Here is a 27,109-nt window from a genome sequence, read left to right as displayed (position 1 = left end):
TTCTCCTTCACTGATTACGGCAGCGCTGCTGCAGGTGGAGGAGACTGCTGCCTTTCTCCGGGCTCAGGAAGAAGCATGGTGCTGAATTTACAGACCACAGAGAATGAGCCATGGATCGTTTCTTACTGTTTATGAATTCCTCCTTCAGTTTGGAGACAGAACTCACATTTTGTGACTTGACAAATTATAAGCTTATCTTACAAGGCAATTTCTTGCGCTGTGCTTTATAACATCTGAAGATTTGTGCCAAATGCCAACAGCCACCTACCAGCTCTGCTGCTGAGCCTTGCGCTTGAACTGAGAAAGGGCAAGCCGAGACCACAAAGGTACACACTACAGCACTTCTACTCAACTTTCCACGTGGCAGCTGCATTTTCAGCACTATGGAAATGAATCTCTCTACTTTTTCTAGTGATCTCATTTTAATTAAAAATGCTCTTTGCCAAGAGACTGATGCCCGATATAAAGGAAAAGTTGTGAGTGAAGCAGAAATGAAGGGGGATTTCTCCCAGGCTTCAGGAGGTAAGTTCTTAAAAACTATTTAATTAGCAGTAGTATTTTAATTTCCAATTGTTCTTGTTAGGTAATTGCTGCTTCTCCTTAACAAATTTTAAGAGCAACACACTAGACTAGCAGTTACATGGCATTAATGAAATGCTCTCTTCAGGAAACATCTGATCAGATTTACACACATAGCACTTTGAAAATGTTTCATACACACCAAAAACTTGTTACTATTTAAAATGTCAAGATTTTTCATATATACACTTTTTTAAAACCTTTTTTTGGGGGAGTTCTTTGGAAAAACTGAAAAGGATTTTTCTTTTTTTCTCAAACTAACCAAAACTACTTTTTGATTATAGAAAAACTTTTTAAAAACAGGAAAGATGGCACTCAGTGGGGAGATAACACAATACCTTAAGATACTGGGTCGAGGAAACACAAAAAGCTGTCCTTGTTAAAAGTGACTACCTTCCAGTAAAAGGATGCTAGGCTAACATGCCCATAAAGTAAAAATAACTGCTTTTCTGTCAGTTAAAACTGTCCCTGTACATTGGTTTAAGGACAGAATAAAATTAGGTCTGAGAAGACATCTAGACTAAACATTCCTTTAATGAAGACCTGAGTACTGTTACTGAAAATGACCACTAAAAAACATGTAAATACTCTGACAGTTCCTGGTAGATCAGATTTGCACTGTTATAAGCCTAACTGATAATTCTCAAGTTGCAGACTTTAAGTCATTAATTATTAATTTTCACAACCAATCCACAGGGGTTTAAGAATAAATACACCTAGGGTTCGGCAGCGTGGCCTAGTGGCTAAGGTCCTTGCCTTGATCCCATATGGCTGCTGGTTCTAATCCCGGCAGCTCCACTTCCTCTCTATCTCCCCTCCTCTCAGTACATCTGACTTTGTAATAAAAATAAATAAATCTTTAAAAAAAAAAAAAAAAAAAGAATAAATACACTAGCTCTGAGCTTAATGTAGCAGTATATTTCATTAAGACTCTTGGTCTTTACCAGGAAGGTACATAATATAGTGCAAGCTCTGACACTGGAAGTTTTAACATGCTTAAATGACTTCAGCTTATAATTTTCCAGGAAAACACAACAGAAGTGAAAGACAAATAAAAAGATTCAAAAGTGTACTACAGTATCAACCTACACATAAAGCACCTGGCAAAGTGACGAATTACATATTCAACAAATATCAAAATTAAGGTGTGCATTGGAGCTAAGTGATAACACTAGTTAAAAACAAAGTAAAGGCCAATACTGCAAGGGAAAAGCATTAAACACTGGGACCATTGCCACAGAGCTGGATGGTACCACAAATCTGTATCCTACCTCCACCAACCAGGTTATATTGGTTGTCCAGGACGGGCAATCTTTTCTTTGCCAAGGACCATTTGGATACTGACAATAATATTGCTCATGGGCCATAGGAAATCATTAATTACCAATTTGCCTGCTACAGACTTAACTGATTTTTTGAATTCTGCCTGCGGTTGTCTTGGCTTGGCCAGAGCAAATGATTCTGTGGGCCTTATACAATCTGCAGGTTCCATGTCCACCACTAAGGTAGACTGTCCAGCTGTAAGGAGAAAAACAAAATCAAACAAAAACAAAACTGTTTGCTTTTACTTTTCTGTTGACTCACATAATGAGTTTTAGATTTCTTAAAAATTGCTCAAAACTGACCTTAGTGAATATTCTTGGGACATTTTGTAATTAGGTGACATGTAATGACAGTGATCCACAATCATAGCTCTAGGTTACCTACCATCTTCATTAGTGGAACCCTAGGCCCTGATTTTGAGACAAAGCACCTTCCAAATGAAACATTCCTTAGTGAGGTACGGTGCTTCTAGCAGGTGCTTCTCACCTCCTGGACTGAACAATGGATAATAAGAATCTGATTTCTTTACTATGGAGGTGTGGCCTGCGGAGACAACAGCAGACCTGTGTCTCTTCAGAGCTTTGTCTGTACAAAGAACTGCCCTCGTCCCATTATTGAACAGACTAGTACTTTCGGTGTAATGGGAGAGATGATTAAACTATTGACCTAATTATGTTATTGTTTATGAGTTCATTCAGATCTATTTAAGTATTAAAATTGCTCTTACCTAAGTTTCAAATTTATAGGCAAAAAATTATGCATTGTAGTTTTTTGTTCCTGAAAGATCTCTTTCATCAGCTGCAATATCCAACTATAATGTATATTTAATTTTTAATATTGCTTCCTGTGAATCTTACTCCTTTTATTACTGTTGTTGGATCAATCTCATTACAGATGCTGCATGTTCTGTTGATCTGCTCCATTGTTCTACTGCATCTGCTACTTTCAGCAATTAAATTATACTTTTCCTACATTATTCAGATTTCCCTTTTCCTTAATTTCTGTTGCTGGGATGGCTTGATGGGGTAATTTTTATAACACTTGTAATACGTACTTTTAAAATGTGGCTTCTCTAACTGCTGAAAGCATTGTTTCAATAACTTTGGTCAAGTTTGTTAACTGTATTGTTTATCCTAACCACATTAAACTGTATGCTTTATTTGTCAATTAATAAGGTAGTCTGTTAAAAATCTCCCACTATAATTGTGGATTCTTATAACATACAATTTGTAATCCTGGCATATGCTATGCTATATACACTGGTTCAAATTGTTGTATCTTTTTGGAACTTTATCTGCTAATCTTTTTTTAATCCAAAACAATGTTTTCCCTTATTGTCTACTGTATGTGAACATGACTCGGCTTTAGTTGAGTTTTAAACCTTGCTTGAAGATAATTTAGAGGTGAATTTCATATACTTACACAAATCTCAGTCTTTTAAATGGTAAGCTCAATACGCTGGGTTTCTCTTCAGATTGTATAAATCTTGCCTTTTAAGTGGTAAGCTCAAACTCACTTAAATTTATTATAACAAGTGATTCATTTTCCCCCCGTTATTTTTGACTGTTTCCCATGGTTTTAGTTCTCTTTCTTATTTGTGCTGTTTTGAAAGTAAAGACAGCCTATTTTTGTTCCATAGCAGTTACCTTGAAATTTCTGAACACATATAACTTTATTTAAAAGTCCATATTTATCTTTCTTCATCTCACACTTGAGATACTTTAGGCCTTTCTTCTACATTTATCTTTCTTCATCTCACACTTGAGATACTTTAGGCCTACAAAATTTCTATTTCTATGCCATCATTGACTAGTATTGTTTACTTCACTTTTATTTTTCATTTCTTCCTTTTTTTAGAGACTCATTTTATTTATGTGAAATACAGAGTTAAAGAGAGTGAGAGAGTGAGCGAGACAGACAGAGAGGGAGGGAGATACAGAAAGAGATCTTTCATCCACTGGCTTATTTTCTAAAAGGAAATAATAATGGCTGGGGCTGGACCAGACAAAAGCCAAGAGCCAGAACCTTCTTCCAGGTCGCCCATGTGGTTGGCCAGAGCCCAGGCAATCAGGCCGTGCCCCACTGCTTTTGCAGGCACAGCAGCAGGAAGCTGAATCAGAAGCAGAGCAGCTGGGACTCACACTAGCACCTAGAGATGCTGGCATTACTTGCAGTGGCTTTACTGGCTATTCCATTTTACTGGCCACATCTTAGTTCTAATACCCCTACCGAGACTAGTCATTTTACTACTTCATATCATTGATGTTTACTTTTATTTCATGTTCAGTGCTCACATACACACTTTCTTAAGGATGCACTTATTCCTTCTATATTCAATTGTTTTCTTCCTGAACTATATTCTTTACAATTGTTATTAAATTTAAATTAATTGAAACCAAACAATTTAGCCTAATCAAAATGAAATGCAATGAAAAGCTCAGCTGTATTACGATCACTTCCAGTGCTCAGGAGCCACACATGGCTACTGGCTAGTGCACTGGACAGTGCTGCCCAGGAAGAGCCTACAGCAACCATCTGCTGGAGACGTCCCATTTCTGTTGAAACCTGAAAACTGTGTTCTCAAATTAATAAACTGTTGGTTAACTGCATTCTCCTCAGCACATGTTATGCCTGTCTTCCACACTAGGCAGCTGCAACTGAGGGATGGATGCAGTCAGTCCTATCGGGGCTCGTTTGTGAACACTCAGTTTATAGCACCCTTTGGCTGCTTCTGCCTCTCTGCCTTGAAGTTTCACAGTCATGTGTCTGCATATATAATTACTTATACTTTTTATGCTTGGGGCCTATTCTATCTAGTTCTGAGATTTGTCTTATGAATTCTGGGAAACTGTCAGAATCTCAATATTGCTTCTCTTCGAATACACATACATGCATGTATACACACACACAAACACACGCACGTTTTAGGTTGTTTATCTTAAAGGGAGAGAAACAGAAAGACTGATATTTATCTGCTTATTCACTCCACAAATGGCTGCAATGGCTAGAGTTGAGTCAATCTGAAACTAGGAGCCAGGAGCTTCTTCTGGGTCTCCCATGTGGGTGCAGGGCCATCTTTTGTTGCTTTCCCAGAACAGTTAACAGGGAACTGAGAGGTGGAGCGGCTGGGATGGTCTTCAGATACTTCTAGCTCATCAATTTTTGTGTTAGCTATTATTAACTGTTGAACCCAAGAAGAAAGTTTATTTCAGTAATTACAACTTTACAAATAATCCTGTTATATGTTATGGCTTATTATTCATTCACTGTGAATTACTTCCTTGTATATTTTGTCATTTTGGACCACGAGGCTTATATGTGGTACTTGGCAATGCGAATTAATAATGTGTCTCACCATAAAGATTTTGCATTTGCTTCTGCCAAGTGTCTTATTATTCACCAGCTGATGAGTAATTTCATATTAATTTCTCAGCCTGGGTAAGAAATTATACCATATAGATGATATAACTTACATCCCAAATGTGTAGGAGGGAAGGTCCATGGTTTCAGTGTTCAGGGACAATATTTTCTTTCTCAGATTGAAATTGATATGCTTGCCTGTTGTCTTGGTAGGTTGGTGGCAATTATCTTTTCTAACTACCTGACATGTAAACCATCAGGGAACCTAACTGTGTGCTGGTATGTGTACCTCTGCTCTAACTCTCCTTGTGTGGAATGTTGTCTCCTGGTCCTCCCATACGTTATAACAAATTCTTGTATGTAAGAGTGCTCCCACCTAAAGAACCTGGTAACAGCTGACAACCAATGTCAGTTCACATGTTTCCCATTTAGCTTTCAGATTTCATTTGGGTGCTGCCCCACAGAAATGTCCCCCCACTCCTTTTTTGGCTTTGTAGTTAATATTTACTATTTTATAAAACATTTCTAACTGCTCATAGAAAGAAGAGTTTATGTCCAGATATTGCTGGACAGAGGCTGAATAATTTTCTTTGCTGGGTCTATTGCACTGAACTAAGGATTTATAGTTTCCAAGGAATAGTTTCATAATGTAGTTAGTAAAACAGGTTCCATTTACAATTAAGAACAGAAAGCCAGGAAATTAGTGCCAGTGTGACTTTATAAAGCAATATAATCATCTTTTTAAAAATTTAATCATAGATAAGATGGGAGCCGTCACTAATGCTTCTTGAGACATAAGCCACTGAATTGCTTTTATTAAGAATCTTTTTAAAAAAATTTGTCCTTTGGAGGAGTTATCATTACAAACACACATACATATATGTTCAACTTAATCTAACTTCAGCTATGTAGCAATATTCCCTATAATGCTTGAAAACAGTTATCTGTAAAGACAGAAACTCTGGCTCATGCCTAAGGTTAGTCAGATCAGCAGCTTAAGTGATTTATCCAAGGTTACAATCAATAAAATGGCAACAACTAGAATAGAATTCCTGTCTGCAAACTAAGTCCCATGCCAAAAAGAGTGTTACCATGGCAAAGCCACCCCCAGGGATAAATTCTGTAGCTTTCCTATCTAGAAACAGGAATTTCAAAAAAGAAATGACTAAACAGGAAGCATAAAAATATAACTCCAATTACTGTTCCATTCAGGTGTGGTGTAACAAAGGGTGTGTTAGAACACAAGCCCACACTTGTGCACCTGCTTAATGGTAGCCATGAATACACAGGACTACATAAAAACAATGGGTCAAAGAACACAGAAACTCCTCCTTTGCACTAGCCACATTTCAGGCAATCAACGTTCACATATGGGTGGTGGCACATGTGGACAGTGCTGGCACAGAACCTTCCAATCACAGCAGTTCTACTAGATAGCAGATTAATGAAATGGATATTTTATTGCTGTGGTAGAGTAGAACATTATTGGCTCTGAAGCCTGACAGATCTAGGTTTGTAGTCTGTACCTGTCACTTGTTACCTTGGCTACTCCTGAGCAAGTCCCTAAACCCGTGTTTCTTGTTTCCTCAAACTATAAGTTGGGATTTAGAAATAAAGTACAGAGAACACCACTGCTGCTCAGTAACTCTAGAATGCACAACATTCCCACTCTTCACGGTTGCACAGTGGGGTATGAAGGCTGCCAGAAAACCCTTACACAGAAGGAAGACACATTGCTCCCAAAAGATTAAAGACAAGCACCAAACCTAAGCCCTGGGTTAACATAAGCATTTTTTATACCCTTACTTTTCACTAAAGAGTGGGGTGGGTGTATGGGGACTGTGTATAAGTAAAGAAAAACTGAAAACAAACAAAAAGCGACCAGCAAAACTGGAAAAAGTTACAGTTCAATATTTCACTACGTTCATTCCAAAAATTTATTTGAATGAAAGAAGCAGGATATGAAGGTATAAGTTGAGTTTTAAATAGGTCAGGTGTCTCGGTTTATGTCCCACAAGGGAATGACAGAAGAGCAGCTATGGAATCAGGTATAATCACTATACACATAATCAGATATTCACTAACTCTTTATTTAAAGAACAAGTCCCTAAACAACTCAACAGCTTGCTGACCTGACAAGACTATTTCCAATTTTAAGACTAGGCAGAGAGAACACACTCAAATAGAGGCCTTAATACACACTAACTCACTTCACACTGTCTTGTCACTTCTCCCTGAAGCAGGTATTTCTTTGAATACTTTCCCCAATGGAATGGCCTGGTTAAGTGAGTTTTCTATTGAACAAGGAAACCGCTTGCTAAAGATCTAAAATGAAATGCATGAGCTCTCTTTTTTTTCTCCAACAATGTTCTAATTAATGTAACGAAGATTTCCAACGATTTAAGGTTTTATTATAATTTAGTCTTTGATATGATAGCGGGAGTAGTCATACAAAATATCAACATTTTAATGCTGACCCAAGATTACATGAGATGTCTGCTTGATTTTCACATAACACATACTAATTATTGTGATTTAATATTTACTATAATAAAATACTAGTTTGTTTTCTTATAATTTGTCCTCATTTCTTCCACACATGGGACTATTTCCAAATAACTGAAGCTCTGATGAATTAGATTCTGATTAATTATGGCTATGTTTTGTTAGGCTTTTATTTTTATAGGTCCCTTAAATGATAATTAGACCCATGGATCTAAGATAGCTTTCCCTATTATTTGAATAACCAAACCTTTGCTAATAATAATTAGATAAGATTTTTTTAGGTAAGAAAAAACAGTTAAGTCACTTTCACTTACACAACAACAAAAAATTTTGGATCTATGTTCTTTTGTAGAATTTCCCCTTCAATGGATATTCAGGACAAGAAAACAGGTACCCAAATAATTCTGTTGCCATTCACTTAAATGAATCCATTTCAATTTACAGGTCCAGTATATTCGAAGAATTTAAAGTCTGAGAGACAATTATACAGACAAATACTTAACTGAAAAGCTGAGAGATCCACTTCACTTAGATACTTAAAAGCAAGCTAGGGAAAATAATCTGGGGTTTCCAACTCTAAAACAGGCCCTGCTATTTCACACTCAGGGAATATTTTCTGTTATTTTTTCCTCAGATTTTATTTATTTGAAAGAGTAACAGAGAAGAAACAGAGAGAGAGCTTCCATTGACTGGTTCACATTCCTGATAGCATATCATATTCCTGATAGCAGTTCCTGAGGCCAGGAACTTCTTTCTGGTCTTCTGCGTGGGGCAGGGGCTCAAGCACTTAGGTCATCTTTCACTGTTTGCCCAGTCCATTAGGAGGGAACTAGGAAGTGGAGCAGCTGGGACTTGAACCAGCACCCACATGGGATGCTGACATCGCAGGCAGTGGCTTTACCAGGGTACCAGCCCCAGCTTTTTATAATTTATATCAGTATGGTACTTCCTAATTCAACTTACTTCCCAGTCAAGTTACACAATAACTTTAAATTTTAAAGTTACAAATATTTCTGGAATAACATCCTTAGGTGATCAGTCAACTACCATAACCTGTGTTAATATTTTTCAGTCAATGCCAAGCAGACTGCCTTCTGTCTTCAAAAACACATTATCTTCAATACTGATAACGAAATACTAGAACCACGAGTATGCTTTTTAGTACTGTACTTTCTTGAAGGGGTCACTCTAGCTTTGCTGACTGTATTTAACCATTATCAGATCGGCAGAACACCCAAGAGGATCCTGGAGGCAGACAGAGTTACAATCTCAATTCTCCCAACTATCTCGGAGTGCCAGCTGACTGGGTTCCTTGCCTACCCCACGTAGGTTACTGTACCATTAACATTATAGAACAGTTCTTGGCACAGCACTAGTAACCAGAGGACACTCAACTGCAGAAGCAGACAGAAAAACACATAACTGAGGGCAAAGACAGCACTTTATTCGTGGGAAGAATGCTCTGTCCCTCTGTTGCTTCCAAAATAAATACTGCAGCTCAGGGGCATCGGCAATTAACAGTTCAGCATCATAACAAAAAGCAAAGGCACACATCAGAAACATAAAGCAATCAAACAGAATAGTTAACAAAGTTAACTTATTATTCACAAAACTGTTTTCAGTTTTATAATTTAAATGGTCTGATTTTGTTCAACAGACTCACTTATGACCCTATAACAAAACAGACCACATTTTGTATTGTGATTTGTAATTTCAAAACTAAAGTGCTGATAGAAATTAAGGTCCCTTAACTGCAAATGTAAATATGTTAACTTTAATAAAACACATATACTCACAGCTTGCATTTCTATACAAAAGAAATGGTTCATGGAGCTGAAATTCCAGATCTTTGTTCACTGGTTCAACTAGATTATGCATATTCAGTCGATTCACAATGGTGAAACCATGGTAAGGTGAAGCTGACCTTAGATTTAATAGAAGAGAAAAAGATCTGTAGTCACTATTCAATTTGCAGAAACGTTACCTATGACTTTCTTCTCATTTCAAAATAGAAGGAATTCCAGTACATTACTCAGTATTATCAGTGCTTCACACTGTAAACAAAGATTTATGCAGGTTCAAACTCTTCTGCCCAGAATTCAAGTGTTGGGACTTCACTCAGGCCAGCACGGCCCTAACTGACATGCTCTGCACACCCCTGACTTCCTATTCCGCCTCCCCAACCCTGCCTTTTCCCTGCCACTCTCTCAGCAGGTGTGCTTTTACGGCAAGACCTGGGCCCAGAGCACCGCGCCAGGGAACCAGAGGATGCAGGGCTATCACACCCAGCAAGCTGCTGCTCAGATGCCTCATTAACGAGGCCCACCTGCACTACGCTTTTAACTGCTCCAACTCAATACCCCAAGCTCTCTCTATCACTACTTCTTGCTGTCTTCCTCCCTACTAGAACTGCAAGCTTTATGCAAATGAAATCTGTCTTATTTCTCCCAGATGTATCCCAAGATAGACAGTATTTGATGATTGCTAAATGAAGTATCACGCATTTATGTTAAATATGGTACAGGATTGATAACCTTCCTAATATTTTTCCTGCAACTACATAGGTCTTCACATAGTTCTGAGTTAGATGGAAAATGTTTTGAATATTAGTGCAAGAAACATCCATGGTTACTCTATCAGGGGAATCCAATACACTGTCCTTTAGTTATTCCTCAGCCGTATCTAACACCTCCCCGTTTCCAGTCTGCTTCCCTGTGACGTACAGAGGCAGATAACATGACCCTGCTCCACAGATTAGTTAATGAGCTTTCAATGTTGAAGGCCTGAGCTCCAAAGCACACAAATAAGGGACCTGGTCCTCAGCTCTGGGGTTTGGGAATCCAAATCCAAGCTTTTTCATTACAGAACCTCCTTGCAAAAAGATATTCTGACATCCTTGTCTACCTCTGTCTGAGGTTCACAAAACGTTCTTGGATTTTCCCATCCTGGCTTTCCTTCTGTGAGAACTAGTGCTATGCAAGTCTGCTCACATTGGATGGAGTCAAGCCACACCACGAGCTCCACACCTTCTCAATCAGTGGATCCGAAGCACCGCTCACAGTAAGCCAGTAAAGAACCCCCACTCCCCAAAACCACAGAGACCCCTGCTCCAGTTAGGTAGGGCTTCTCAAGATTGACACTGCTAATACAGTGTGCAGGGGGCTTAGGGGACAGACCCATCCTTTTGGAATAAAAACAAGCCCAGGAAATAGAGTGCTATCAAAGTACATTTAAAAGAAAAAGATGAACGTGCTTAGAAGAGTATTTGGCAAATTATTTTAGATTATTATTGATGGAGAAAAGCATTCTTAACACATATACTCATCTACCATATAAATAAATGCAAGGAAGGAAGAGCCAAAGGTCAGTCACGATGTCCTCTGATTGCTCCAGCTTTGGAAAGCCAGAGAAGGAGCGCCCTGCCAGAGCCAACACGGCGACCAGGACAACCAGCTCTCCTCCCTCTTACAGCCTCTCAGTTGCCCAACAAAGCAAAGCCACAGCTTGCAAACCAATCATACTTTAAGATAATGAATTCTGAGAAGTTGAAAATAAAAAATGTACAATTATGAATAATCATCCAGGCTTTCTGAAGAGCTCTGAGACAAGCTAAAAAAATACATTTGACTGAAGATGCTATACATAATCCAGAACTTCTGGCAGGGCTGGAGTGGACCCAGTCACTAACGCTGTCCCTTAGTGGGGTGGAGGCCTGGCCTCTCAATCTCACCTCACTGTTGTACGCACTTTGTGCATCGCAGTTTATATTCCTTTCTTTTTAGTATGAGGGCAGGAGGGGAGTATCTGTTTTAGACTCATTCATTTGCAGAAAAATGTTTTGTATTTTGAAGTGGTTTTGCCAGATTCTGTTTATTCTGATTCACAGTCTCCAAGAAGGGCAAGAACTTGGTTAGGACCTCGCAGCTAAGGGCGCAGGAACACAGAGAACGGCACCTCTCTTCCTAGGACATTGATCACCATATACTTAAAACATGTATTTTTTAAAAGGTCTTACCTTCGATACACAAATAAGGTCCCTTCTATATCAGTCTTCTCCTGTAACAGACAATAAATCAATTAGCATTCTCCCCGTAATCCAATCCCAAAGAGTCCCTGTGGAAAAGAAATGCTTCAGATTTAAGAGCAACTTGTTTCATTTACTGTAAAATGACCCACTTCTGAATAGGTGACGTTAAGTCTCCCACTCACCCACAAACTTCAGATACCACTTGCTTATACTTGCTTTCCATGCTACTGATGCACAGATATACGGAGGGTTCCCTCCAGTTATGTGTCTCTACTGAGGCATTTTTCTTTTATAATTACTGAAAGAAAAGTATAGAACTGGTCTTCACTTTTTAAAGAGAATGCTTTGGGCAGATTTCTTAAAATTTCAAGTCAAAATCCTGTGGGCAGTAATTTCTTCACTTCTAAAGTTTACCAAAGTTAATGTTAGGAAAAAAAAAGGGGGAGGGGAATTTTCTTGCCAATGGAGTAATCTGACATTTTCTTGAGTAATATATTTTGTGGGGAAGAATTACAACCAACACAATTAGTCTAGTATTTTTTAGAACTATGTTAAAGATCCAGGGACTCTGAAATCACACTATGCCTTAAATAACTATTGTAGATTTCCCAATAATGTAAAATAATATAAAACAACTTCAAAGGGAAAAGGCTTTGATTAACAGTAAAACTCAATACTATCTTTCATTTGCTCTGACAGAATATGCTTAAAGTTTCCAAAAACAACAATGTTGCAGTGTGTTGTTCACAATTAGTCTGGGCCTAAATATTGTAACACAATCAAGAAAATGTTAAAACTTTGTCAGTCATATCAAATCACATAACCTGGGATAATTTTTGCCTGCAAAAATATTAATTTCCTTCAGCACTGCCTTAAAAATATAATCATGAAAGTAATTCTTTCCTAAGAACTCAGAGACTTTTTCTTGCCTTTACAAAGTTTTTGGTAGAAGAAATTGACCAGTTGTCTCACAGTAAAAGAAATTTGTCCCCTCAATCCCAGAGGAGTGAGAAGATATTGATTATGTATTATGTGCCATGATTCAATAAGTAAAAATAGCAGTTTCCTTTTTCAATTCAGGTTATATAGCCTGTACTAGGGAATGGAAAAAAGTTTGTGGAAAATGAAAAGGTAAATTTATTCTGGTGCAAAAATTCTGAAATTCAAGTTTTTTTTCATAGCATGCATTTTCCATGAACTTTTTTTGAATCATGAAAATTCTTACCATTTGAACTGTTTGTAAATGCCAAACAATTTTCACAAAATTACTGGCATAAAGAATCTATGCATCTTTATTGTAAAAGGCACAGGATGACAACCTTTCACAGTTTCGTTTCAAGGGTCCGTTCTTACAGAAATGTCAACGCCAGCCAAGCTTTTACCAATCACTTTTTGGGGAATGAAGCGAGAGCGGAAAGAAACAGAAAGGAACGACGACCAGGAAACCGTATTACATTAACAACGAAAAAAGCGCTAGCAGGACTAACCAGAGTTGCTGAACAGTCAGAAAGTAACTTTTCAGATCCCCCGCTGGTGCCCAAAAAGTCACAAAGTACTTAGTCGCAAGAGGGTATTCAGAGTTCATACTACCACAGAAATTCTCCAGGGGATCCAGCGAACACAGCAGTCCTAACTGCCTCACAATCTTTCCCCAAACTTCGAAGACACAAGTTCCACTAAAGCTGGACTTACCCCATTCCCTCTCTTCCAAGAAATGAAGCTAATTGGATTTTAAGCTTTAAATACAAATGACCTCCGCCAAGGGGGCTCGCGCGTGTGACTGCTGGGGTAGGGGTTGGAGGAGGAGTGCTTATTTTTGCAGGTCATCTGTATTTTATCTATTTATCCATTTATCTATTAATCCTCTCCTCTGGAAACAAGCTTTCTGACCCCGCAGCTCTCTCAGCCCGCGGTGCATTGAAGAAGGAGGCAGCTCGCCCACGTCCTCAGACTCGACCCCAAGATCCTCGTCCGATCTTAGATGTTCCCTGGCACGTCTGAGACCCCCTTCTCTCATCCTGGGCACTCCTCAGATCCCTGGACCCTTCGCCACTCCCCGACCTGGCCTCTAGCTTCGCTCCCCTAGCCCCCGTCCCCCACACCAGGCAGCCCCTTTAAGAGGGGCGGCCAGGCGGGCGTCCTCCACGGTCGCGCTTCACTCACCCACTGGTTAGCCTTGGGGCAGAAGGTGTACAGAGCGACCTGGCCCGTGAGGTCTGCGATGCTGGTGATGTAGGGGTCGTGTTGCTTTAGGGCCGCCAAACTCATCTCCTGCCCAGCTCTACTTAGAGACTCCATCTTGAATCCTGGAGCCGAGCCCCTTCGGTGGGGGCGGAGTCGCGGACCGGAAAGTGCTTCTGAGGAAGAGTTCCCCCAGCTGCGTCAGCCTTCTCCGCTTCCGCCAGTTTGAGGAGTCGGACGGCAGGTTGGCGGGGAGGTACAGCAGGCATTTGGCTCCGCCGCGCTCTCGCCGTGGACGCGGGGTTCCGGCTCCGGCAGGCGGGGCGGCTTCCACAGCTGCTCGGCCGCGCTCCCCGGGCGGCTGCTCGCCACAGGCCGCGGGAGCTGAGGGCTGCACGGCCCTGAGGGCCACAGAAAGCAAGCCCTGCTGTACCCGCTGTGGAAAAGCCTGTGCGGGCGAGGGACATCCATCCCCGCCATGACCCCATGGCCTTGGTGATAGTTTCTGAAGAGAAGAACCCCGAAAACAGTTACAAGGAACCCTCTTGGGACTGGTTTTTCCTCTCAGTCTTTTCCCTCATCTAGATCCTGCGCAAATATTTGCAGTCAGTCCTTGGAAGAGCTAGAGAGTAAAAAAAAAAAAAAAAAAAGTAAAAGTATAGGACTGGCTTTAGCCTCGCTTGTTAAAAAGCGAGTTGTTTTTTTTTAATTAATAGACAGCCCAACAAAATTGAAATTTTTTGAAGGGAAGTTTTTTTTCCCCTCAGCAAGGTAACACTACGTATTTAAGTTGTTTATGATTTTACATCCCACCACCTTTCCTTAACAGGAAGAGAAATCTTAGGTTCTTTGTAGAACTGTGTTGATAGCCTGTAGAAATGCAGGCAAGAACCTAGCTTTCTCTGTGACTCCTTTTCCTCCTTGTGGAAAAGGGGCCCCTCAGGAGCTTCCAAGTTTAAGATGTTTTCTTGGTTCTGGGAGAAAGAGAGAGGATCTGCTCAGGAAACAAGGATAATGCTAGAGATGTTGCTTTTTGAAACCTGAAGAATAGAGCTGCTCGCTCTGGCCAGGGAAATTCTAAGAAGGCTTCCTGCAGGAGGTGACGTTTGGGGGCTCCAGGGATGGGCAGGAGTTCTTCAGGGAAGAAAGGTAAGGGCTCTGACTCATTTCACAGGGAACGCACCCTCTTCGGACAGATGTTTTACCTGAGGCCTAGGGGGAGCATGCAGCATTGGTTCCAAGTGTCACGCCCAACAGTCAGCCAGGGTCTGGTGTGTGGATCCCAGAGTTCCTGCCCCCTCTGCCGACCCTGGGAGTCTTTTCTCCACACCATGGTTGGCCTTCCTCCTCCCTGTGACTGGAAGACAGGAGATTTATTTCCATCTGCCTGCCTTAGATTCATTACAAAAACCAAAATCTGCACCCTGTAGATATGTATGTTAAATAGGTACGTATTCACTAGATACAAAATGCAAAAAGCATACCTGAAAATGAATTTAGAGTTATTAGTCGGTTGTTCCTTTTAACTGACCTTTTTTTTAAATTGAACAAATCTAGACTCATGAAGAATGTTTTCTTTGGGGGGATGGGGGAAAGTGTTTGTATTTAGAATAGAAAATCGCAGTGTGTGTTTGCGTGCCCCAGACTTGTTCACATGGGCTCTTGTGCCCTACACAACTTTTAAGATACATTACAGACAGTGTAAGTATTTTAGAATTGAAACTCATTCCGATTTATCCCAAAGCCTACTTTTGCTCTGTTTTTATGATTCAAGCCTTAAGATCTTTCTTGTATCTTTATGTGGTGGACTCCGAGCAAGGTGAGGTGGCACTTCAGTCTGTTGGCTTCTCTGTACCTAACTACCACAGTCCCTGGTACCTGTAAATGTTGGTGCGTTAATGTGGTCTTGAAACGCAGCACCTCAAAATCTGCACTAGGGCCTGGTGGGAGCAGACAGGCACTGGGTGATTGAGTCAGAGGTGGTGAGAAGTCTCCCTCACTCTCTGCTCAGAAACCTGTAGGTACTTTGGAGTTGTGTTCTGGGCATGCTGATGATTTCAACTAATACCCATTTAATAAATGAGAACCCCCAAATCTGATTAGTCCAACTCATCTGCCCCCACACTCCGAGCCACTTTGTGGTCAGACCATCTTGCTGTTTAAAAAAGTCTCAAGGAATACAATTGAGTTGATCAGTCTTTTAGTTCCAAATCTGCAAGCTGGGTCACTTTCTCAGTTATCACAGACTTGTGTTCTCTTGTGCAACAGCTGAAGCCCTGGACATGGCCTTGATGTGTTCAGGTGGATGAGCCACCTCAGTGTGGACAGCCCTGCTCATGCTGGCCTCCTGCTGTCTTTTTCATCTCAAAATAGCTTTCTGATTGATTCCACCCCAATCCTCTGGCCTCCTGTTTCTGTCCATGTTCTGTCCAAAGAAAATGATCATCGGTATTATTTTTAAAGATAGGTTTGGCTTTTATTTGTGATTCTCTACTCAGGCAACATATTCCAACAAAATACAATGAATTCTGATGGGCCAAGTAGAAGAGGTTGGCCTTGATAGGTAAAAACAGGGAACAGAACATGATTGGTGGTTTCAGAGTTTCTTTCCTTACAGGGGTACAACAGAGGGATGCCCTTTTAAAGCTTATTTTATTTATTTGAAAGGCAGAAGTACAAAAAGGAGGAAGAGAGAGATGTTGAGAGAGAGAGAGAGAGAGAGAGAGAGAGAGAGAGAAAGAAAGAGACTAATCTTCCATCTGTTCGATTACTCCAGAATGGCTACAACAGCGAGGAATGGGTCAGACCAAAGCCAGAAGCCAGGAATGTCATCTGGGTCTTCCACATGAGTGCAGGAGTCAAGCATCTGGGCCATCTTTGGCTGCTTTCCCAGGCACTAATGTGAATTGTAAGTGAAGAAGCTGACTTGGGGAAATGGGGCCTCTTCTGATTGATTGCTGCCAGTCTCCTGGTTCTGGTAAACCAGCTGGGCTCAGAGACTGATTATATCGTGACTCCATCCTGGCTTGGTCTGGTCTGCTAGGACCCAGAGCAGTACGTTGCTCCCAAACCTCCTGCGAACTGTAACATGACTGCTGAGTCTTACCACAGGCCTTGTATGCTTGCCGTTCCCTTTTCTGGAACATGATTCCCTCTGCTGGCTTTCAGATACCCTTAGGGCTCAGTTCCACACTTTTGTTGTAGCACCTGCAAGTTGCAATAATTTTCTTTTTAAGATTTTTTTTATTTGAAAGAGGTTTACAGAGAGAAGGAGAGACATAGAGGGAAAGGTCTTCCATCCACAGGTTCATACCCCAAATAGCCACAACAGCTGAAACTGTTGAAAGCCAGGAGCCAGGAAGTTCGTCCAGGTCTCCCACATGGGTGCAGAGTTCCAAAGCTTTGGACCTTCCTCTGCTGCTTTCCCAGGCCATAAATAGGGAGCTGGAGAAATGGAGCAGCTGGGACATGAATGGGAACTGTATAGGATCCTGGCGCTTGAAGGTAGAGGGTTAGCTAGTGTAGGCACAGCAGCGGCCGCAGTGATTTACTTATGTTTGTCTGTCTTGTCAGTTCAGTCATGAGCCTTGTCTGTTCTTGACCATTGCACCCAGAGCCTGGCACAGAGGTGAAGCCTGATAATGTATTTCTTGAATTAATAAAAATGTGATGGGACCAGTGCTGTGGAATGACAAGTAAAGCTGCTTCCTGCCATGCTGGCATACCATATAGGCACCAGTTTGTGTTTCAACTGTTCTATTTCTGAATTAACTCTCTACTAATGGACTGGGAAAAGCATCAGAAGATGGTCCAAGTATTTGGGACCCTGCCACCTTGTGGGAGACTTGGCTTCTGGCTTCATTCTAGCCTAGCTTGGCTGTTAAGGCCATCTGGGGAGTGAGCCAGTATGTGAAAGATCTCTCTGTAACCCTGACTTTCAAATAAAATGAAATAGATATTTTTATTTTAGCTTATTGCCTTTTTTAAAAAAAGGTTTATTTATTTTTATTGCAAAGTCAGATATACAAAGAGGGAGAGGGACAGAAAGAAAGATCTTCTGTCTGATGATTCACTTCCCAAGTGACCACAATGGCTGGTGCTGTGCCAATCCGAAGCCAGAAACCAGGAGCCTCTTCCAGGTCTCCCACATGGGCGCAGGGTCCCAAGGCTTTGGACTGTCCTCCACTGCTTTCCCAGGCCACGAGCAGGGAGCTGGATGGGAAGAGGAGCTGCTGGGATTAGAACCAGTGCCCATATGGGATCCCAGTGCGTTCAAGGCAAGAAGTTTAGCCACTAGGCTACCACGCTGGTCCCAAATGAAATAGGTCTTTAGAAAAGAAACTTAAGGTGCTGTGTCTATTGCATAGATTTGGGAGAAGGGATAGTGGTTTCTACCATGCTTCTGACAAAGTGTTTGTTGTAGGGAAGAGACAAGTAATAGTGCCTGATTTACTTGTATTAGTATATTTTGATTCTTACGTTCTATGTCTCTTGAAGCAAATATTGTTTTTAAATATAGCTCAAATATATATATATATCCTTTTTTTTTTAAAGATTTATTCATTTTATTACAGCCAGATATACAGACAGGAGGAGAGACAGAGAGGAAGATCTTCCATCCGATGTTTCACTCCCCAAGTGAGCCGCAACGGGCCGATGCGCGCCGATCCGATGCCGGGAACCTGGAACCTCTTCCGGGTCTCCCACACGGGTGCAGTGTCCCAAAGCATTGGGCCGTCCTCGACTGCTTTCCCAGGCCACAAACAGGGAGCTGGATGGGAAGTGGAGCTGCCGGGACTAGAACCAGCGCCCATATGGGATCCCGGGGCTTTCAAGGTGAGGACTTTAGCCGCTAGACCACGCCGCCGGGCCCTATATATCCTTTTTATATATCAAAATATATAACATATTTATTTGAAAGGCAGAGTGATTGAGAATAAGAGATGGGGAGAGTAAGAGAGAACTCTTTCATCCACTGGTTCACTTTCTAAGTGCCTGTAACTGCCAGGGCTGGTCTAGGCCAAAGCCAGGAGCCAAGAATTCCATCTCAGTCTCCTACATGCATAGCAGGGACCCAAGTACCTGGGCCATCTTTTGCTGCCTGCCCAGGAGCATTAGTAGGGAGTTGGATCAGAAATGGAGCACCCGGGACTCTAATTAGTATTCTGATATGGTATGCTGGTGTCACAAGAGTGGTTTGATACACTGTGCCACCATGCTGCCCCACCTTCCTGTTACTGAATGCAGTGTGGTGTTTCAAATAGCAGCAGCACAGCAGTGCCCTATGTGTAGCAGTGCACTCACAGGGCACACTGCTTTCCATGGAACTTAAGTACTTTGTAGGTATCCATAATTATAGACCCTCCTGATGGGCACTGTATGTGCTTCGTAAGTAGAGTCTAGAGGCCTGGGGCTTGCTTGTGGCAAAAGTAGTTAGCCTTCAGCTACCATCCTTTTGTTCTTTTCGATTGCTTTGGGGAGATAACTTGGCTTCCTGTTCTAGGCTTTTTTGGATTCGGTATAGTTTTAGCACTCGAGTCTGCTCCATGGAATGACAGGGGAAGGCTGTGTGCCATCTCTGGGCCCAGACTTTAAGCAACAAGTTGCACTTGCAATGGTCCAGGCAATGGTGAGGCTGTGAGCTGGGGTAGAACACAGGACAGAAAGAGCTTGGAGCCCAAGTTACCATTCAGAGGAGAGTGCCTGCTAAACAGCGGTATCCTTCCCAGCCTGTGACAGGAGTGAGAAGCAGACCCCATTGGCTCTGAGGGATTAAGTACTTTGTAAATCTTGGTGTAGCCCATCTTGACTAATTACACTGCTTCCCATTGTCTAGAAAGTCAGCAATAAAACTTCAGTCTCCTGAAGCAGAATTAAAATTAGGCATCTGATTTACCAGAACATTCTGCTTAGTGCTTTGACAATAAGTCAAGATTTTAAAAGAACTCCAGTCACAGCTCTGCATTTACAATCAGTCACAGACACAAATTTGCAGAGTCACAGGGTGGCTGGAGACCAAAAATGTTTTTTGTCTATACCATTAGGCAATTGATTTTGCAATTGCATCATGAAGTCATCTGCTCAGCTCAAATGGGAGGTTGTCACTTAAAATGAACTTTTCCATGAGGCTTCCACAGATCCTCTCAGAGTTCCTGCAGTTCTGCCCCGCTTTCCCATCATGCATATTAAAATGCAAGTGTTGCCGAGTCCAGCACAAAGAAGAGTTTGGTGGGCGGCATCTGTCTGCTGTGTCTGCTCTGTACAGCAAACTTCCACCTCGACTCGTTGGGGCCTGATAACACAACCATGGGCTTTTCGTATGTGAGAGTTCTTTCCAGCATCTTGCCTGTTGGTGATAGACTATTTCTGGTCTTATATTATGGTTGTTCATTTACTAATAGTGACTTCCGTGGCACAATTAATGTCATAATGACTTATGAATTAAATTTATTTAATAGTGAGGTTGTCCAGTAACTAACTGTGACTTAATGATAAGCTGTTAAGCTTCTGAATTCACACAGATATACCTATAGGAGTGAATTATTTATCTTCACTCTAAACTGTCACTTTAAGGTAAAGCCACAATGTTTCATACTTAAAGGGTCAACTTGGTTTTTGAGTTTCAGTTGCATGTTGTCGTCGTCTTCTTTTTTTTAAGTTTATTTTTGTTTGAGAAGCAGAGTGACCTAGAGAGAGACAGAGACCAAAAAAAAAAAAATGTCCATTTTCTAGTTCATTCCTCAGGTGGCCACACAGCCAGGCTGGGCCTGACCTAAATCAGCAGCCTGGAGTTTCATCCTGGTCTCCCATGCGGGTGGCAGAGGCCCAGTACTTGGGCCTCTCCTGCTGCTTTCCCAGGTACATTAGCAGGGAACTGGAAGAGGAGCAGCCAGGACTCCACCACCAGATCAAGCTCATGTGGGATGCTGGCAATGCAGGCTGTGGCTTACCCTAGTGGGTCATAACCCTGGCCCCTCCCTGACTTTCTTACTTATTTATTAAGAATTTTATTTAGTTATTTATTTGGCTAGGTGACAGAGAGAGGAGGGCAGAGAGGAAGAGGATGAAGAGGACGAAGAGGAGGAGGAGGAGGTGGAGGAGGAGGAGGACGAGAAAGAGAGAGAGAGAGAGAGAGAGAGAGAGAGAGAGAAAGAGAAAGAGAAAGAGAAAGAGAAAGAGAAAGAGAAAGAGAAAGAGAGAAAGAGAGAAAGAGAGAAAGAGAATAAATCTTCCATCTGCTGGTTTATTTCCCAAATGTCCGCAATGCCTGGAGCTGAGTCAATCTGGAGCCAGGAGACTTCAGTGTCTCCTATGTGGGTACAGGGTCCCAAGACTTGAGCCATCCTCCACTGTGTTCCCAGGTCATATATAGGGAGCTATGTTAGAAGTGGAGCAAGTAGGACTTGAACTGGCACTTATGTGGAATACTGGTGCTACAGGCAGAAACTTAGTCTATTAAACCATGTCCCTGTCCCCTATTTATTTGCTTTGAAAGTTGGAGTTACAGAGAAAGAGAGACAGAGACAAAGCTAGATCTTCCATCTGCTGGTTTAATCCCAGATGACTGCAATGGCCAGTGCTGGATCAGGTTGAAGTTAGGAGCTAAGAAATTTATCTGGGTTTTGGACCTGGCGGCGTGGCCTAGTGGCTAAAGTCCTCGCCTTGAAAGCCCCGGGATCCCATATGGGTGCCGGTTCTAGTCCCGGCAGCTCCACTTCCCATCCAGCTCCCTGCTTGTGGCCTGGGAAGGCAGTCGAGGACGGCCCAAAGCTCTGGGACCCTGCATCTGCGTGGGAGACCTGGAAGAGGTTCCAGGTTCCCGGCATCGGAGTGGTGCGCATCGGCCCGTTGCGGCTCACTTGGGGAGTGAAACATCGGATGGAGGATCTTCCTCTCTGTCTCTCCTGCTCTCTGTATATCCGGCTTTCCAATAATAATAAAATCTTAAAAAAAAAAAGAAATTTATCTGGGTTTCCCATGTAGGTGGCAAACACTTGGGCCATTCTCTTGTGCTTTTCACAGGCTAGTAGCAGCGAGCTGGATTGAAGTGGAGCAATGAGGACATGAACCAGGTTTCAGATGGGATGTTGGTGTTGCAGGTGGCAGTTTTACCTACTAAGCCACAATACATTTTTAAAAATTTTATTTTTGATGATGTTTACACAGTTGATTAGGGTGAGAAGGGTTGAGGACTAGGGGAAAGCAGGTGAAACCATTATTTCCACATCTTCCTTATCTTCTTCTATAATTTGGGGGGGAGAAGGGAGACAAGGGGGAGAAGCTACACCCAGCCTCCCAACTGCCCCAGGGATGGGGAACCGCCACCCAGTATCAATCCAGGGTCCCGACGTGGTGCATGTGCTGAGGGTTCTGCCCAGGTGTTTTTGATAACTCTGTTATGCTGTCAATCTTGTTGATCTAAGGCTGAAGAAATCCTTCCAAGGTCCATTGGCTGACACAGTCTACCCTAGAGTCTCCATCCACCCAGAAATTTGCTGTCAAGCTTCTCTGGGGTAGTTGACCAATTTGTTTTGCCCTCCTTCCTCTGCTATGTCCTCTGGAGGCTCTGATGGGCTGCCTAATCCTCCATGGGCATATGGGTATGCTGTCTACTGCACCATCTTCAGTAACTGAGGTGGCTCCATTCAGACACATGTGCTCCACTGTCCGATCCCAGAATGGCCATTGCCATTCTCCCTGTGATTGGAGTTCTGAGTTCACTGGTTTAGTTGGGGGGACTCTCAAAAAAATCTCATCTGAGGTGATCCCAGATCTGACACTTGTGTGTGCCTGCCAGTATGTGGGGTCCTAAGCCACAATAAATTATTATGATTATTATTTTGGACAATAATAATGGTGTTGATCTTTACATAGTTGATTAGGGTGCAAAGGGTCAAGGACTAGAGGAAAGTGGGTAAGACCATTGTTTACACATTCTTTTTTTCCTTCCTGTATCTGGGGGAAGAGGGGAGATAAAGGGAGAAGCCCCGCCCAACCTCCCACCCCATTCCAGTGTTCCCGAGGTGGGGCATGCTCTGAGGATCCTACTCAAGAGTTTTCAATAGTTCAACAATTCTGAATTGCTGCCAATCTCACCATTCCAAGCACGATAAAATCTCTTCAGAATCCACTAGCTGAAATAGTTCACCTTAGAGTCTCCATTTGCCCAAATATTCACTGCCTACACATGGCTGGGGTGGTTGATCCATTTGTTCTGTCCTCCATCTTCTGTTGTGGTACCAGGTTTCCTCTGCAGGTTCTAACATACCATAGTATCTTCCATGTGCACCTGGCTATGCTCTCCAATGTTTGGTCTAAGCCACTGAGGATGCCTAGCTATGACACAAGCACTCAAGGGGGATCATGGAACCTGCAATTTTCTCCATGGTTGGAGTTCTGAGTCCAGCTACTCAGTTGGGGGATCACCAAAGAAACTTCATCTGAGGTAATTCCAGACCTGATTCTTGTGTGTGCTCGCCAATACAAGGTCTGGCACAGTTTGTGGCCCCAATCAGCTTATGTGCACACTAGTGGTTGTAATTGCTGGGTCAGTTCTGTCTCCAGCCCTGTCCTCTACTCAAACCAATGGGTGTTGCAGCCCATCCTGGTCCCACCCACCACACATTTGGCCATATAAACCAGTGAGAGCTGCAGTGTAGTTGGGACAACGCGCAATAACCCCTACCATGCCTGCCCCTACCCTGATTCCCATGCTTGCCAGTATGTACAGCAGTCTGGTCCAATCTGTTCCACGTCCCATTCAGCTTTCATGCACGTCAATGGGCATTGAAGCCTAGTTCAACCCAACCAGACCCACTATCCAGCCCACAAACACATGCTGGCGGGTGCCACTCTCTGTGTAGCCATGCCTATCCCAGTCCTGGTTCTCATGCTCACCAATGAGAGTGGCAACCCAAAAGGGAGGTGCCCACTCTTTCCCTACTGAGCCCATTCCCACTCCCGGATCTTGCACTCTCCAGGTGGTTCTACAGTTTAACTTGACCGAATTTGCCCCTGTGCCAGCCATGCCAGCTGATGCATGTACCAGTAGGAACAGTCAACCCAGCTTGGCTTTCTCCTGATCCAGTTCACATAAAGCTAACAAATGTTGTAGCCCTGCCAAGCCTAGTCTGCCCTCATTCCATATCTCATGCTCTCCAGTGGGAGTAGTGGTCCAGTAGGGGAGCCCTCCCTACCCCCTGGGTCTCACATGTGCTGGTTGGGTGCTGTGGCCTAGTCTGGCATGGCCTGCCTCACCTTGGCATTTGCCAGGGGGTAGTGTAGCCTGGCCGGGGCTGGGCCACCTGCAATTCCAGCTCACACTGGTGGGGGCTACAGCCTAACCTAGCCCAGCCCAGGCAGCCCCCAGTCCTGGCCCTAATCTAAACTGGCTGATATTGTGACCTAGACTGCCACACATACCATTCTGGCTCTCAGATTTGCTAGCAGGTGATATGAACTAGCTTAGCCTGGCTTGCCCCAGAGCTGAACCAAATGTATGTTGGTGGGTAAAGTTACCTGGCCTGGTCTGGGCTGCTCCCTTTCTTGGTTCTTGTGTCCCAACAGAGGGGTTGACAAGCTCCTCCATCAGAACCTCTCCCAATGCCAGATCTTGTGCATACCTGTGGGTTCATGGGCCAGCCCTACTTAGTCCACCTCCTGTCCTAGCAGGAACAGTGGCCTTTCCTGACTGGCCCTTACCCTTTCCAGTTCTTACTGTTGAGTGCTACAGCCAAGCCAAGCCTTGTCCATATCCAGTCACAGCTCACACATGGCTCAACAGGGACAGCAACCTAGTCCAGTCCATAATATACTCATCTTGATTCTCAAAAGCTCCAGTGGGTTCTGGAGTCTAGCCCAGTCTGGTACACCCTAGACCCAGTCCACATCCATGTGGAAGGATACTGCAGCCATGTCCAGACCAAATCGCAGCCACCACTCTGGCCCTTGTGCTCACAGTGAGAATCACAATCCAGCCAGGGTGTCCCCTTAGCTTTCTAGCCAGGCCCGTTCCCAGTCATAGATCTTGTTCATGCCAGTGGTTGCTCTGACCCAGCTTGGCATATCTTCTCACCTGTCTTGACCTTTGCCTTTGGATACTACAGTCTGCCTAACCCAGCCAGCCCTAGTCCCAACTCTCTCTGGTGGGTACTGCAACCTGGCCCTGCTCAGTCTGCTTCCATCCCTGGCTTTTGCAAACTGGCAGGTGTGGTAGCCTAACCTGGCATGACCTGTACTCCAGCCAGGTTTTTGCACTTGCCAGTGAGCTATGGTTTGCTCGGCCCTGCCCGGTCCACCCCCTTCTAAAACCAGCCTACACACTTGCCGATGGATAGAGCTACCTTGCCTAGCCTGCCCAACACCCAGGCCTGGACCATATGCTCGCCAGTGGGAGCTATGACCCAATGGGGGAGTTGCCGGTTTCCCCACTTGGCTCACTCCCAAACCCAGATCTCACACATGCCAGTGGGTGTCAGGCCCCCACCCCAAACAGCCTTCTCCCTCTGTCCCAGCCCTTGTATGTGTTAGTTGATGATGTGACCCAGCCCACTCCACACCCTGTTTTAGGGTTCACATGTGGGTGCTGTAGCCTGTACCTGCCCAGCCTATTCCCAGCCCCAGTACATGTGAGTATTGGCAGATTCCTTGGTCATGCCTGGCTCAGCCCCTCACCATCCCAACTCTTAAGCTAACCAGTAGGACTTGTATTTCCACAGGGTTAGGCCCACATATCCTCTACAGAATCTGCCCCCAGACCTGATTCTCTTGCTTGCTGGTTGGTGTCATGGCCCAACATAATGTGACCTGTCCCCTGTTCTGACACTCACTGTCATGTGCTGAGATCTAGCCCTGCCAGGCAGGTTCTCAGCCCTAGCTTTCATGTGAGCTGGAGCATCAGTCTGACTCATAAAGCCACCAGGTCTCAATTCTCTTGTTTACCTAAAAAATACAGTGGACTTGTCATTGGGAGTTCTTCTGGAGTCATTTCTCACCTACATTTACGGTGGCTTTTTCCAGGGATGTCCCTCAGCAGTAATTCCTCACCTGGGAATGAATCCATAGGTCATCACTCTCCCTCACCTGCGTGATCCTCCAATCTCCCTGCAAATCCTCAACTCCGAGTTCCTGGAGCGCAACACCAGGCAGCCTGAGGGTTACAGCACCCAGGTCACCCAGCCCAGAGCCACCCTTGCTGCCACCATCAGCTGGGCAGGGGCAAATGGGCCCTTTAGCAGGGCTTCTGAGGCTGCCTGTGGCTCCTGCAGAGCATGCAGTATCCAGGTTGCCACAATAAATTTTAAAAATTTATTTATTGGGTCAGGCATTGTGGTGGAGCATTTTATAAAAATACTTTTTATTTTCATTGGAAAGTCAGGTATAGAGAGGAGGAGGAGAGACAGAGAGGCAGATCTTCTGTTAACTGATTCACTCCCTAAGTGGCAGCAAAGGCTGGGACTGAGCTGATCTGAAGTCAGGAGCCAGGAACTTTGGGCCATCCTTGACTGCTTTCCCAGGCCACAAGCAGGGAGCTGGAAGGAAAATGGAGCAGCTGGGATCCAAGCCAGTGCCCATATGGGATGCCTGTGCATGCAAGGCGAGGATTCAGCTACTAGGCTATTGTGCTGGGCCCAGCTGCACCACTTCTTTTTTTTTTTTTTAAATTATTTTTTAATCATCTTACTTAGTTGATTAGGGAACAAAGTGTCAAGGGCTACAGGGTGAAAGTGGGTAATACCATTGTTTCCACATCAATATCATTTTACCCTGTATCTGGGGTCAGGGAAAAAAACAAAGGGAAAAGCCCCACCCAATCTCCCACCCATCCCAGATCCCCAACGGGAGGCGCGCTCTGAGGGTCCTGCTCATACAGTTTTGATAGTTCATCAGTTCTGGATTGCTGCCAATCTCTCAGTTCCAATCACAATGAACCCTATTCAGAATCCACTGGCTGACAGTCTCTTCATGGTTGGGGTTCTAAGATCAGCAGTTCAGTTGGAGGGATCTCCAAAGAAATTTCATCTGAGATGATCCCAGGCCTGTTTCTTGTGCGAGCTTGCTAGTACAGAGTCCGACACCGTCCCTCACACCAATCAGCTTATGCTTATGCTGGTCGTTGTGCACCACTTCTGATTC

General features: G+C 43.4%; 1 protein-coding gene across 2 annotated transcripts in view; it reads right to left on the bottom strand.

The window, feature by feature from the left end:
• The window catches only part of DCP1A (decapping mRNA 1A), a 45,033-nt gene extending 30,859 nt beyond the window's left edge, over positions 1-14,174 (bottom strand). The window contains exons 1-3 of one of the 2 annotated variants that reach the window (XM_004581553.2): positions 13,958-14,174; positions 11,783-11,823; positions 9,564-9,691 (exon numbers count right to left, since the gene is read on the bottom strand). In XM_004581553.2, the coding sequence (XP_004581610.2) occupies positions 9,564-9,691; positions 11,783-11,823; positions 13,958-14,092 (304 nt within the window). In that variant the 5' untranslated portion in view covers positions 14,093-14,174. The remainder of the gene's footprint in view (positions 1-9,563; positions 9,692-11,782; positions 11,824-13,957) is intronic. The other variant, XM_004581554.3, reaches the window with a different exon arrangement.
• Between the last annotated feature and the right edge of the window lie 12,935 nt (positions 14,175-27,109).

The sequence above is a fragment of the Ochotona princeps genome, chromosome 21 (assembly GCF_030435755.1).
Source record: "Ochotona princeps isolate mOchPri1 chromosome 21, mOchPri1.hap1, whole genome shotgun sequence".
NCBI classification, from domain to species: Eukaryota; Metazoa; Chordata; class Mammalia; order Lagomorpha; family Ochotonidae; genus Ochotona; species Ochotona princeps.
This window is presented reverse-complemented; position numbering and strand designations above follow the sequence as displayed.